This window comes from Falco naumanni, chromosome Z (genome assembly GCF_017639655.2).
Source record: "Falco naumanni isolate bFalNau1 chromosome Z, bFalNau1.pat, whole genome shotgun sequence".
Taxonomy (NCBI): Eukaryota; Metazoa; Chordata; class Aves; order Falconiformes; family Falconidae; genus Falco; species Falco naumanni.
The window spans coordinates 24939976-24952178 of NC_054080.1; the positions used below are offsets into that span (position 1 = coordinate 24939976).

Sequence of the window (12203 nt, forward strand, 5' to 3'; positions counted from 1 at the left end):
CAACTGTAGAATTATTGTGCAGTGCATATGACTCATCCGCTGATGTTACATGTGAATAACATGCACTGGCAAGTCAATTACAGCTTACATCATGTGCAGTCAACTTTCTAGTTTTTCATAACTCTAGAGTCCAGACCTACTGAGAGTACAAACCTAATTCTTAATTAATAATAATCTAGTAAATAGAAAACCTAATCTTCTGTAACAGCGATAATGAAAAAAGACGTACTTCTTTCTAAAGATGAAAAACTATTTCTAAGGGCACTCTGTTTTAAAATTAAAAACTGGCTATTAGGCAGTAAAGGAATAGTACTGAAAGAAGATTATCCTGTAGTTTAGGTCCTCTAATAATGCTGGGGGATCATTTGCATATCTATATTTTGCATCCTCCCTGTGACAGTTTACATAAGACAAATGGTAGGTGTGCCAGTTCGCTTTATTATAATGACACTCCTACCTGAGACCAATGAAGCTTCTTTACAAGGATTTTTCCATTTCAGCCTGAAGATTAACAGTGACTCATTGCCCTTTTTTCCATAATGGAAGGAAACCCAAAGAAATGTCTTATTTTGTTATTATTGAAGCAAAAGCAATTATTTATAAGTACTTTACAGACTGATCTTTAAGAAAAGCATGGATGAAGAAAGATCAAACCTTCAATGAGGGAACAGAAAGACAGGAACAACAACAATAAGGAAGTAAGTAAATACTTTCTTTGATATGCAAATGAAAAAAGCCAGGTAGGCCAAAAGAGTGCTGTAGAGAAAAACTGTGAGGAAGACACCAGGGCATCTGGAAGAAGGGACAGAGAAATGCTTAAAGTCAAAGAAAAAAAAGCTTGGAAAAACACTGAATTTGGTGTCACAAACATCCAAGAAATTCAAGACAGTGCTTTAAATAGAAGATGACATTCTAGAGCAAGCAAAAATGTGATGTTGATTAAATAAACAATTCATATTCTAATCACATTTGTGTAGAATCACTTTTTCCTGCTTTCATGTACAGATTTATTGAAATATGCTGATTCAGTTGTTTGCACTTGTACATGGCAAGACACACATCTAACAAGAGTATGTAGTTGTGCACACCAAGCTACACGTCTCCTAAAACACCACCTGGTGCCCTTCTGAGCACATGTGGAAATATTTGAAGAAAATCCACCTTCTTCTCTAAAGAGAAGCAGGGAAGTATTTCCCAAAGACCCCTCATCACTCCTCTTCCCACTGCCACTGGAGATGGAGATGCCCCTGGGAATGGCCGAGATGCACCCTGGCCTGCCTGTGGGCTCCAGTCACTGGGCAGAGCCCATCCCACCGCACCCCACAACCCAGAGCCCACGGCCACCCCACCAAAGCAATGACAATGCTCTCTCAGCTGCTCTTGGGGTGGAAAAGCTTTGTGCTGTCATAGGTAACAGAGCTATAAAACATTCAGGACTCAGCAAAACCACCCTGAGCATCACACCATCCAGCAAGCCTGTGGAAATGGTACAGTGTGTTTGTGATGCACGCTTTCTTATACACAGCAGGTAGCTGAAATTTGGCAGCTTCCACGTGATTGTCAAACACATGTATGCATTCAAGTGTTTAATAATTTGCAGTAATGCTTGCCAACTTCCACCCAGCCTTTCTAGCATTTCTGTTCCCTCCGAGTGCCACAGGTTTTCTGGCAATATAAATCCCTTAGTTTTGCAAATTGTAGCCTCTCTCTGCCACAGAAGCCCAACGCTTGCTGTGTTGCTTACAATGTTGCCATTATCCACATCTTCATCACAGTCAGTATCAGCAGATGCATAAATTCATACCAGCATTCACCACACCTCGGCAACCTGCAGTATCATTTGGGAAGACTATGCATTGGATTTTACTCCTTTCAGGACATACTTCTTAGGACTTGGTACTATGTTCCCCACATCTATATGAAGCCACTGAAAGCAGCAGAGCATCACAGTAAAGGGAGGTAGGTAGTGACCACACTTGCTCTGCAGAAACTTTATTATTGGTAGGGGGAAAAAAAAACAAAACAACAAAAAAAGGAAGACTGCAGTCTTGTTAAATTAAATGCATTTGGTCTGCAAATCGACGAGGAAAGAGATGGGAAACCCCAATGTGTCCTTTTATAATCGATTTTCAGAGCAGTATTAAAAATTATATTGCTATACAATGTTACAGTTGACTGGAATACATGTGTCCGGGGATTAAGGACAAGACCTTAGGCAACAAGTGAAAACAACACATTTACAAAAACAAACAAGTGACCATTTCACTACAGAAGGAAAAGACTAGACTTTGGGTCTGATTTTTCCGTAAGTAACAAAACAGAGGGCCAGATTTTCCAAATCCAGAAAGAGAAACAGTGCTTGCACAGCTGTAAAAGTAAAAAGGGAATCAAACCCACCCAGCAATCTGCTTTGAAGAAGCAGAGGATTCATCCAATGCCAGAAAATGCTAGATGGGGAGAGTCACTGATGGCACACACCTCTTCATGCAAGACTGCCAGTACCTGAAGTTCTTGGTCAGCACTGGCTGTTGCCCTAGCAGTGAGACCTCTGAGGTAAGAACGAGGAAGGGTTGCAGGTCCTTTCCTGGGTGGCACAGCCTGCAGAGCCACTCCAAGCCCTCACTGTAATAACTCCTGAAACCTGTAATCGAGAGTGCCAGGGGGTGGAAGAAGCAACAGTGAAGAGGAAGCAGCTGATTACCAGCTCCCAGACCCTGAAACCACAGTCTCTTGTTTTTCTTGGGCACGGGAATCTAGAACAATGACTGCTCCTTCAATTTTAAAGTTGTTCTCGTGACTCCTTGTGACCAAGAACATCTGAAATCTTACCCACTTTAACAAACTTGCTTTTTCCTCCCTCACACTTTAAATGGACTAGTTCTATTCTTAGCTTTACTTCCCTGCTTCCATCCCACACAGGCCACCCAACCCATCCACTAACTCTACCTGAAATCTGAGCAGGTAAAGTCTGTTTCTTGCTTTCCTTACCTCAGATGGGTAACTGCACTTAGTTTTATGCTAATCAATCTAAACAGTTACTCTATAATTTGCAATATTTAGCCATCATTTAATATTGCTTCTATAAATACTATTGCTCCACACTGTGGAGTGTTGCATTTCAGTATTAGGTGAATCTAGAAACACACCACATAGCTTGCAAAAGGTCTGCAAAATCTATGTAGCCACCCAAAAGAGTAAAAAATTTTCTTATTGGTTCCCAACATTGTTTCCTTTCTTCCTTCATGCTATGTCTGTATTTGATTTTTAGGTCATTCTTTATAAGTATCACAATATCAAAAAAACCCATCACTGTTTTTAGGGTTGTTTTCGTTCTGCCTCTAGCTGGCTTTTATCCAAAACTCTTGTACCACACCTTACTTGTGGGCTGCATCCTGTTACACCCAGTACAGTCTCAGGCAACACACTGGCTTCCAGAAATACAAGATCTGTTCCAATGCCAGTATGTGCTAACAATTTTTTTAAAATTTTCAGTTCTATACAATAAATGTTAATTCATCTAAAATTCTTCGGTTGTCATGGAGATTTTTTCTGCACATATTCAGTTAATTCTCATGTAAATTCTTATATTTCATTATAATTAAATTCAAAGTTTTCTACAAGCTAAAGTGAGACTGAAAATTAGCAGAAACAGGAAAAGAAAATGACATCACTCTATTCAACAGCAAAAAGGTTCCCACAAGGAACACTTTCTCAATGAATGATTCACAGGTTTATTGGCTCACACCTGTACTGAGGTGACTCCAATTCCTTGTTTCTTTGATGCATTTGTTTAGTTTAAAAATAAGGTTTCTCTCTAAATATGGATTTTCGATACTGTAGCACTGAAGAATAATAAATATAAAAATAGCAGGTCTGATTCAGTTTGCTGATTCTTCCTCATTTTAAAACCATTTTCACAGTTCAGTGCAGAGTAGCTGTTAATGCCAGCTCATGATATGAAGAAGGATAATGGGAAATACAGAACTGGGTTTGGATCTGGCTCCAAGTCAAACAAACAAGATGTTTTTTTCAACACCTTGTTTAGAAATGAAATGCAGAATTGCAGTCATTCAGTCATACCTCCATCATTGTTAGGTAAGAGGCAGTTTCTGATAAATGTGCCATGCAGGAGAATTCAGAGAAAGATTGTGTATTTCTTGTAGCTCAAACTGGGATTTGTTTTCCCCTCTTCAACTTTCTACTTCCTACTGAGCATTTCAATAGCACCCACGGAACTAGAAAAATCTTGTAGGAAAATCATAAGTTATAAATTAAAAGCCTGGGGAAGATTAAATAAATGGCCACACCTACAAAAGTAGCAGTGAAATTAGTAAGAACAGTTCAGTGCCCACCATTTTCAAAAAGGCAGGTTCATCTTTCAGGAGCTTAATTTCAGCAGACATTTTTAAAAATAATAGTCTTTGTTTCTAGAGGTTGTGAAACCACAGTGCTCATGAACTATCAGCTTAAACTTCTCTCTCAGGCAGAAGTTTCTGTGTAACTGACTGTGTGAGACAATGCAACAAACTGAATTATTTCAGCATTTCACAGCTCCTGTCTGGTGAGAAACAGGGAGGGGACAAAGAGAAGGATCACTGGAAGCTTGCAAAGGAGCAGGGAGGGGGAAAGAGCAGCACCGAAGGCACTGATAAAGCCACCCTGCCGAGAACTGGTGAGGCTTTCATTGGATTTCTTTGTCTAGTTAAGGGCACCATGTTGTAAGAAAGAAGTGGGAAAGTGAAGGAAATTCAGTGGGCAATAACTGAAACATAGAAAACACAACTGATGACGAAAGACTTCAAATATATAGTCTTCTGCAGTCCCCCACTGTGTGAGAGTTTGCTATAGAGAAGGAAGTTATCATCTTCTTTACCTGCTGGGAACAAGGCAAACAGATTTTGGCCAAATGTGCAATAATAAAGTTTTTCCTAATATTGAAGCCAAATCTAATTACCAGGCTGGACAGCCACTGGAATAGCCCACATAAGCAGATTACAGAGGTGTTTAAGAAACAAACCCCAAAACCTTGGGCCCCCAAGGATGGTTGAAGGATACTTCCTGAGCTCAGGCGAACAACGTGCCCACTCCAGCCCTACATGCCAAACCAGCACAGCTGTAGCTGCCATTACATTTTAAACACATTGCCCTGGAGGTCACTCCAGCACACCGCTTAATTCCCAGTAAGAGTGAAACAAACAGCCACCAAACTCTGAAACTGGGCACTGCTTGCGTAACATACATTGTGCTTATATTCTTCTATATCCCTGTTTGTGAGAGTATCCACATTATCATTATTCAGTTCAAGTTTGTATCAGGTTCACCTTTCCAGTCCTCCTTTGGTGGCCTTGGCATCTCTTTACAGTGCATGGATGTGTGACACATTCCTGACTCCAGCAGCTAAAGTTCAACTTTGAACTAAGAAGTACATTACCTGAAAAGGATTTACTTTTCAGGCTTTCATAAAAAAAATCAACTTAATTATGATCTTGGACAAGTGTTTTGGTGCTTTGAATATTTAGGATAACTGTACTTCCTAAAACATTTTGGCTTCCCTTTATACTCTTGTCGTACAACAGATTGTACAAAGCACTCACATCCTAAGTGATTTTATAATTTCAGGAAAGATGTTGAATCAAGGCATAGAAGACACACCATTACATCTTTGGTCAGTCAAAGACTTCCTGCATACATGTATGTAGGCTACAGATATATATAGGCTGCAAGTATATATACCTCAACTTGTCACCTCCACAGAGCTGTTAAAACATCTCTAAATTTCAAACAAGTATGAAAGCTAAATTTTTTAATAGTTGAGGAAATCAGCTAAGGCTTGATCAGCTTCCTATTTAATTTTACAGGTGTGTCTCTCCTAGTTTGTCTGGCATCCAAACCACGTATGTCTATACGATAGTGGTGAGGCTATGGCAGAAAATGGAGAACACGTGTGTCAGAGATGCTCTAATCACAAGAAGTCTCAGTATTAATGGCACCTAACAAAATAAAGAGCTTCAGAGGCACTGATGCATCCTACCTGCAAGGGCTTGCCCAGTTCCCAGAGTGGGCTAGCAACATACAGGCTGGTCCCAACTAGGACATACCCATGCTAACAATTCCTGCAAAATTATCTCCAGCAATAACAACGAAAGGCAGAAGGACATTCTAAATGAGAATGTTTTAAGTGAAAAGCCTTCCACAGTAGAATTAAGAATGAGATGAGCTTTAATATCACATCAGTTCACATTTAGAGAGTGGCAGGAAGCCAGCCAGTATTATAATTGCACCATCACCATTGCTTGAGTCATTTAGCCATTTATAAATCTGCAAACATGTTCCCTCTGGGCACTTGGTGTTTCACCTGACTCTAAGTGCATATATTGACCAGATTGTAAATAGTATCCTATGCACAAACATTTACAAAAAATCATTTGTATCTCTCACCTTCAAGAAAATATTGTGGTCAGTAGATACTGACTTACTTAAGAGTAATTCTGTCCAGTGACAGAAAATAAGGTGCTGACCACAAAGAAGTGTAAAGGCATTATTACAACTCTGTACAAGAAGGAAACACCAGATTACATTGGAAAGGTTACAAATTACCACTAACACACACTTCTTTATTCTAAAAATACTGGGTTTTATCATTACTGCAGCTGAAATTAAGAGACACTAAGTGAGCTATTATGACTTCAAGGAACACTTTTACCAGAGCTAAGTTGTGTGTTGTCTTCTGATTTCAGAGAATAGAGCATAGTCAGTGTAGTTAAGTCAGATTTTTTTTCTTTTTTTTTGGCCAGTGCTGAGTGAGGGGACTGTAACTTAGGTCCAGACAACTGCTCTGATCCCTCTCCGGAAGACAGACTGCCACCACATCATGAGGACAGAGCTCAGGAACAAATAAAGCATGTTATTCTGCCCATAGTTTATAAAAGACCCCCACTTTAGTGACTGATTAACTCCTTGACTCTTTTTGACGCTCCTTAGCAATTCTAAAACTTCCATAAGCAGAAACAACAAAGTGTGCTTGAAGCCTGGGAAAGCTTCAGGAAATTTTGTACATAAGAGGTAATCATTCACATATCTCTTAAAAAGGCGACTTCTTTAGAAGAAGTAATTAGTAATTTTGTTAATATATGCTCCATAAAAGAAGATAGTATCAGCTTGAATATATATTTCAGAAGAAATCAGATGAAATCTGAAATAGAAGCCTGTCAAGAGACTGTCAGCTGTAAGTGGTATTTTTAGATAATGTTTGGTGCACTTAATAAAAAGATGAAGGAAGAAACAGAAGAGTTTATGGTCAAGATGCCGAAGTACAGACAAGGAAAATGTGCAGAGTGACATTATCATTTGAAGAAAGGGCCTAAGAAAAACTATTTTTAGCAATCTGCGGGCATTCTGACTAAAATGAAGTTAAAGCAGAGTTGATGGGTTTTGCTGAACATACTATTTGGAAAAGTGATGTATTAGTGATTCAGCTGGAACACAATAGATACGAATAAAATCTGAAGGGAAAAGACCAACTTCCAAAAAGGTAGCCCATAAAAGACATATGTCAGACTTCTCTGTGCTGCAAGGCCTATTACCGACTGTAACAATAATTGGTTGTTAGAAGCAAAGCCAGATCAACAAAGTGAGCAAGGATCTGATGAAAGACACCACACACTAGAAAAGAAAGTCAGAGTACCAAGAAATTATATTTAAGTAAGGTATGATGAAGGTACACAGGGGAAAATGAAGAGGCAAGAGGAAAATATAACTGAACAAAACTTAAGAAGAATCATCATTATAGCAAAGGGCAACAACTATAAAGAAAATTGAAGAGTTAATAGTCAAAGGGGTTAACACAAAAAAAATTGGGCCACTGACTACTTACCTAATCAAATCTTTGAACAATCTAAGGTTCACTATTAATAAAAATGTGTTAAAAAAAGCAATTACTTTGACAAAATTTGCCTGCATAGATGAGACGAGTATCTTTTCCAGGAAAACTACATCAATTTTGGTGGTATCAATTCATTCTACATTCCCTTATAGTCACTGCATTTAAACTCTTTCTTCCACTGTGATCTTCAGTTCATATTAAAATGTTTGTTTCCATTTATTTGAGCTCAAATTTAAGTCCCATCTATCTGAAAGCACCTAGAGGATTAATTCCATTAACTTCTAAGTTTCTCCTGTTAAATGGAGAAGAGCTGAAATGGAGAGAAGCTTTCTGGTTATAAATCTGCCTTTCAAAATATCCCCATAAGGTTTATTACTTTATTCTGTATGCACAATATGATGTCATTCAAAAACCTAATAAAACCAAATTTCATTATGTCTTTCCACCACTCAAACTTCTCATGTAAAAGATGTGCCTACAGTTCAAACTAGGGCTCTGCAACACTCTTCAAAAGAAGATGAAGCGAGAAGGAAGATGAGAGATGGATGAAAACTGACTTTTGCCTGCCACTTTGCTCCCAGTTCTGAAACTTCCTATCCACAATTGTAGTGGAAACACAGTCCTTTAAAGGTGGTTCAAATGTTAGAGTTATCACTCTGCCATGTATTTGAACAGCTGTGCTAATTTTGCCTTTTTGTTTTTCACCTAGCTCCTGCCCAGTGAGGACCAGTGTGATGGCAGCCTGGCCTCCGTATTGTGGCAGCGTGAGAAACATGTCTGTGTGCTGCTGAGCACTCTGCTGCTGGGACACTCAGAGCCATCCAGAGGGTTATCCCCCAGGACTCTTGTCAAAATGCTGCTGGTTTAAATGCACTTCAACCATGCAAGTCTGTTTGAAACGTGCAGGAATGAAAAAGGAGGGCCAAGCAAATGTCAGTCATATGTGCCAGCACTGGGCTGGAGACAGAGCATCTGGAAAGACCAAGAATAATAATTAATTTAGACCCACCACAGTTTTCTCTCTGTCTTAGTCAGTTCGTCCATTTGCCTGCCTTATTTCAAAAGCTTATTGTCACTGCTCACTTGCTGGGTTGGCAAAAACCATCATGCAAACCGGCAATAAATACTTAATTTACAGAAACTTCTCCAATTTAGTTTAGAGTTATATTTGTTGTGTCTAGGATTGTGGAATATTGTGTGTCAGGGTATGATCTGCAATGCGATTTATGAAGTCTGGGAAAGAGATTTCTCTTCAAAATAACAACCAAATTTCTCTTTAAAAATACAACCAAAACCAAACTGATTTCAACTGTATTAATTCAGATGTGTAGTTGATACTTTTTTAAAAATTTATCTCCTTTTAGATAACACAACTGAAAAATTCTCATAATGAAAGCTCAGTTTAGCAATAACGTGGATGATTTGACAGAAATATTAAATATGGTGAAGGAAGTGAGTAATTTTATTGCCCAGAACTTTTATGTTAGAGCGGCGTGAAACCAGCAGCACATCGACAATGCTAATAGGATTCTAGAAAACTAATCGGATCTTGGGTATTTATAAAATTGCCATCATGATAAGGGGAATGTATGCGTGAAAGAACTTACTCATCTGCAGCTCAAATACTATTCAGAAGAAGAATGGACATCTGAGCAATAAAACAGTTGATGTAAAGAGTACAAGCATATTGCCAGAAATAGCCGTAGCAGTAACAGCAGTGAAGATGTTTACAGTAAGGAGAGCAGATGTGTTTGTGTACCAGATCTAGTCACATCATTTGCTGACAGCTAATTTGAAAGATGCATAAGAGTAACTCCTCCAGAGAACAAAACCTGATGTGCTGCCTGTGTAAGGATGGTAGTTTACAAACAAGCACATAAGGTCCTCCAAACCCTTGGGGTGGTCCCTGGCCGCGTCAGGGTCCTGCTTGCCCACACACTCTCTGTACAGGGTCTTCTCTCGAGGGCAACGATAGGCTGGCTCTCAAGACAGGGTCACAGCTTTTCCTCCGCATCTGACACAACCCCACTGTCCAGCAGATTTTCCAAGGTCATTTTGCTTTCTCCTGGGATAGGAGTCATGCGAGCACAGAGGGAAAAGTGCACAAGGCCTCTCTGTAAGTTAGGAGATTTCCTTCATGCATGATAAAAAGATGTATGGATCAAAAAGATTAGGCATGAGAGGGGAAGTCTGCCCTACAGCAAAAAGCTAAATGTACCCTCACTCACACTCAGAAAGCAGCCACCATACACCACAATGCAAGTGTTAATCCTTCAGCCTAGCAGAAAGAGCAGACAGGGACAGCTAATGCTTAATTGGAGTGACTAGCACAAAACATCTTGGTTGCATGTTTCTATTAAATTATTTTTGGTTTAAGGTTGAAGAGTGAAGTAATACTCCTATTGTTAGCTTAACAGCTGAAAATAGCTTTTCATGTTTTCTGTTTGTTAGGTTTTTTTCCAAATCACAGATCAGAGAAGACTCTATTGCTAAAGTTTCTAGCTCTGTTGTATATGGGAAAAAGGAGGATGCAGAGTTCAGAAGACCTCCATAGTATTAGCGCTCGTTAGATGCTCATCACAAGGAGCATCATAACCCTAGTAAGTGACTAAATGGCTTTGCTTCTTTTCAGGCAATGCCAGACAGCTCTACCTAGCCAAACTACTGCATTAAGCATATAATTTTGGGGAAAGATCAGTCTGGAAGCTCAAATACTATAATCACTGCTGAGTACAGATTACAGAATGTTGAAAATGTTGCAATATTAAATCGTAGTTCTATCAAATAATGCAATTCCCCAACCTGGATCCCATGGAGTCTTTTATCTTCCATTCTTCTACCACACAGATGGTTGCTGCTCAGGAACAAACAATTTCGCTGGCCTATTTGTGTTATCATTTTGCAAACTCTCTTCATCAAAGACTCCTGCAGTGTGTCCAGCCTTCCTGAAAACCAGCCAGTCTGAAACGACGTGGATATACAAAGGGCTATGTAAAAGGTAAACCATCTTGCCCTTTAGGTCCTCTGTAGCTCAGGACTGGGTGCTCACTGGTTGTTTAACTTTCAGCACGTTTCTCCTGATTGCTTTGGCTGAGTATTGAGAGAGTAAGCAACATCCTTCTGCCAAACAAACGACATTACAGGAGGAGTTGCTTTTGTTCTCATTGTTCAGAAATAGTTCATCTTAAGGTTGTAGCTATGAGCATGGTACCAAAAAAGGTATATTTTTGTTTTCTCAAGTCAAAGATACTTTCAGACTGAGTCTTTGATGTGTATTTGTATAACAGTCCTCTAAAATACTAAACTTTAATTACAGAAGAAGGAAGATCAAATAACCTGTCATTACGGGTTGGAAATCCTCAACACCAGTGAATGAATTGATTTACTCAAGGCAGTATCAAATACTTTTCATATCTTCTCTTGCTCTGAAAAACAAATCCCTACCAGTAAAATATCACTGCAACAGCATTACAGAATCATTTAATTTTATGCGTATGCACCTATACCACAAGCAGTATGAGCATTATGAGCCACACCTTCAGAAATCAATAGTTTGTAACAAAACCAGAGGTTTTATAAATACATTGAATACAAAGGAGAATTGTGTTCTTGTTACTCTGCTTACCGAATTTTTATCTAACATAACACTACCCTCCTGGCAGGCCAGTTGCCACCTACCATATTTTATGATGACCTGTCAACGCCATTTTGCCAATTTTTCATGCCTTTTTTACCTCCTCTAGCACACTCTGATTCTATGCACCTGCTGAGCACCTTCTTTCAGTAGTGTGTGCTCTTTAGCATTTATTGACAATTTCCTTCATTTTCAACTCGTGTATCCTTTCAAAAAAACCCTCCTGATAATCACATTTCCAAACTAATTTTTAGGCCAGTTCCTGCCGATATTTACTCATGTGAATGAACCATACGCTGATGAAACATTTCTAGTAATTAATAGCACAGTGATTTTGTGCAGAGAAGAGATCTGGACTGTAACATCCTTGGGGAAGGTACCAAGGAGGTGCATACAGATAATTTACCTGTCAAATAGTTCTCCACCTGTGACCAATTCCAGAACAAGACTGATTTCTGTAGGGGTCTCAAATATCTCCTTCAGCTTTATCTGGCAAAAGATAAGAAAAAGGATTAATTTTGCTTACTTGTCTTCTGGCTGAGTATATCACAGTGTCAACAGCAGGAAACAGACCACACCACAGTCAATAAAGCAGAGAATGGTACCAACTAAAGTTGCAGCATCATTTACCATGCAGTTGAGCAAGTTACTGTGCCTGTTCTGTCCTACCCCCCTTTTTTTCTTCTT

The 12203-nt window shown here is 39.2% G+C and overlaps 1 protein-coding gene across 1 annotated transcript in view; it reads right to left on the reverse strand.

Moving 5' to 3' along the window:
• CAMK4 (calcium/calmodulin dependent protein kinase IV) overlaps window positions 1–12203 on the reverse strand; it is a 170093-nt gene that overhangs the window by 65090 nt on the left and 92800 nt on the right. The window contains exon 4 of the mRNA XM_040579740.1: window positions 11923–12005. Within this exon, the coding sequence (XP_040435674.1) occupies window positions 11923–12005 (83 nt within the window). The remainder of the gene's footprint in view (window positions 1–11922; window positions 12006–12203) is intronic.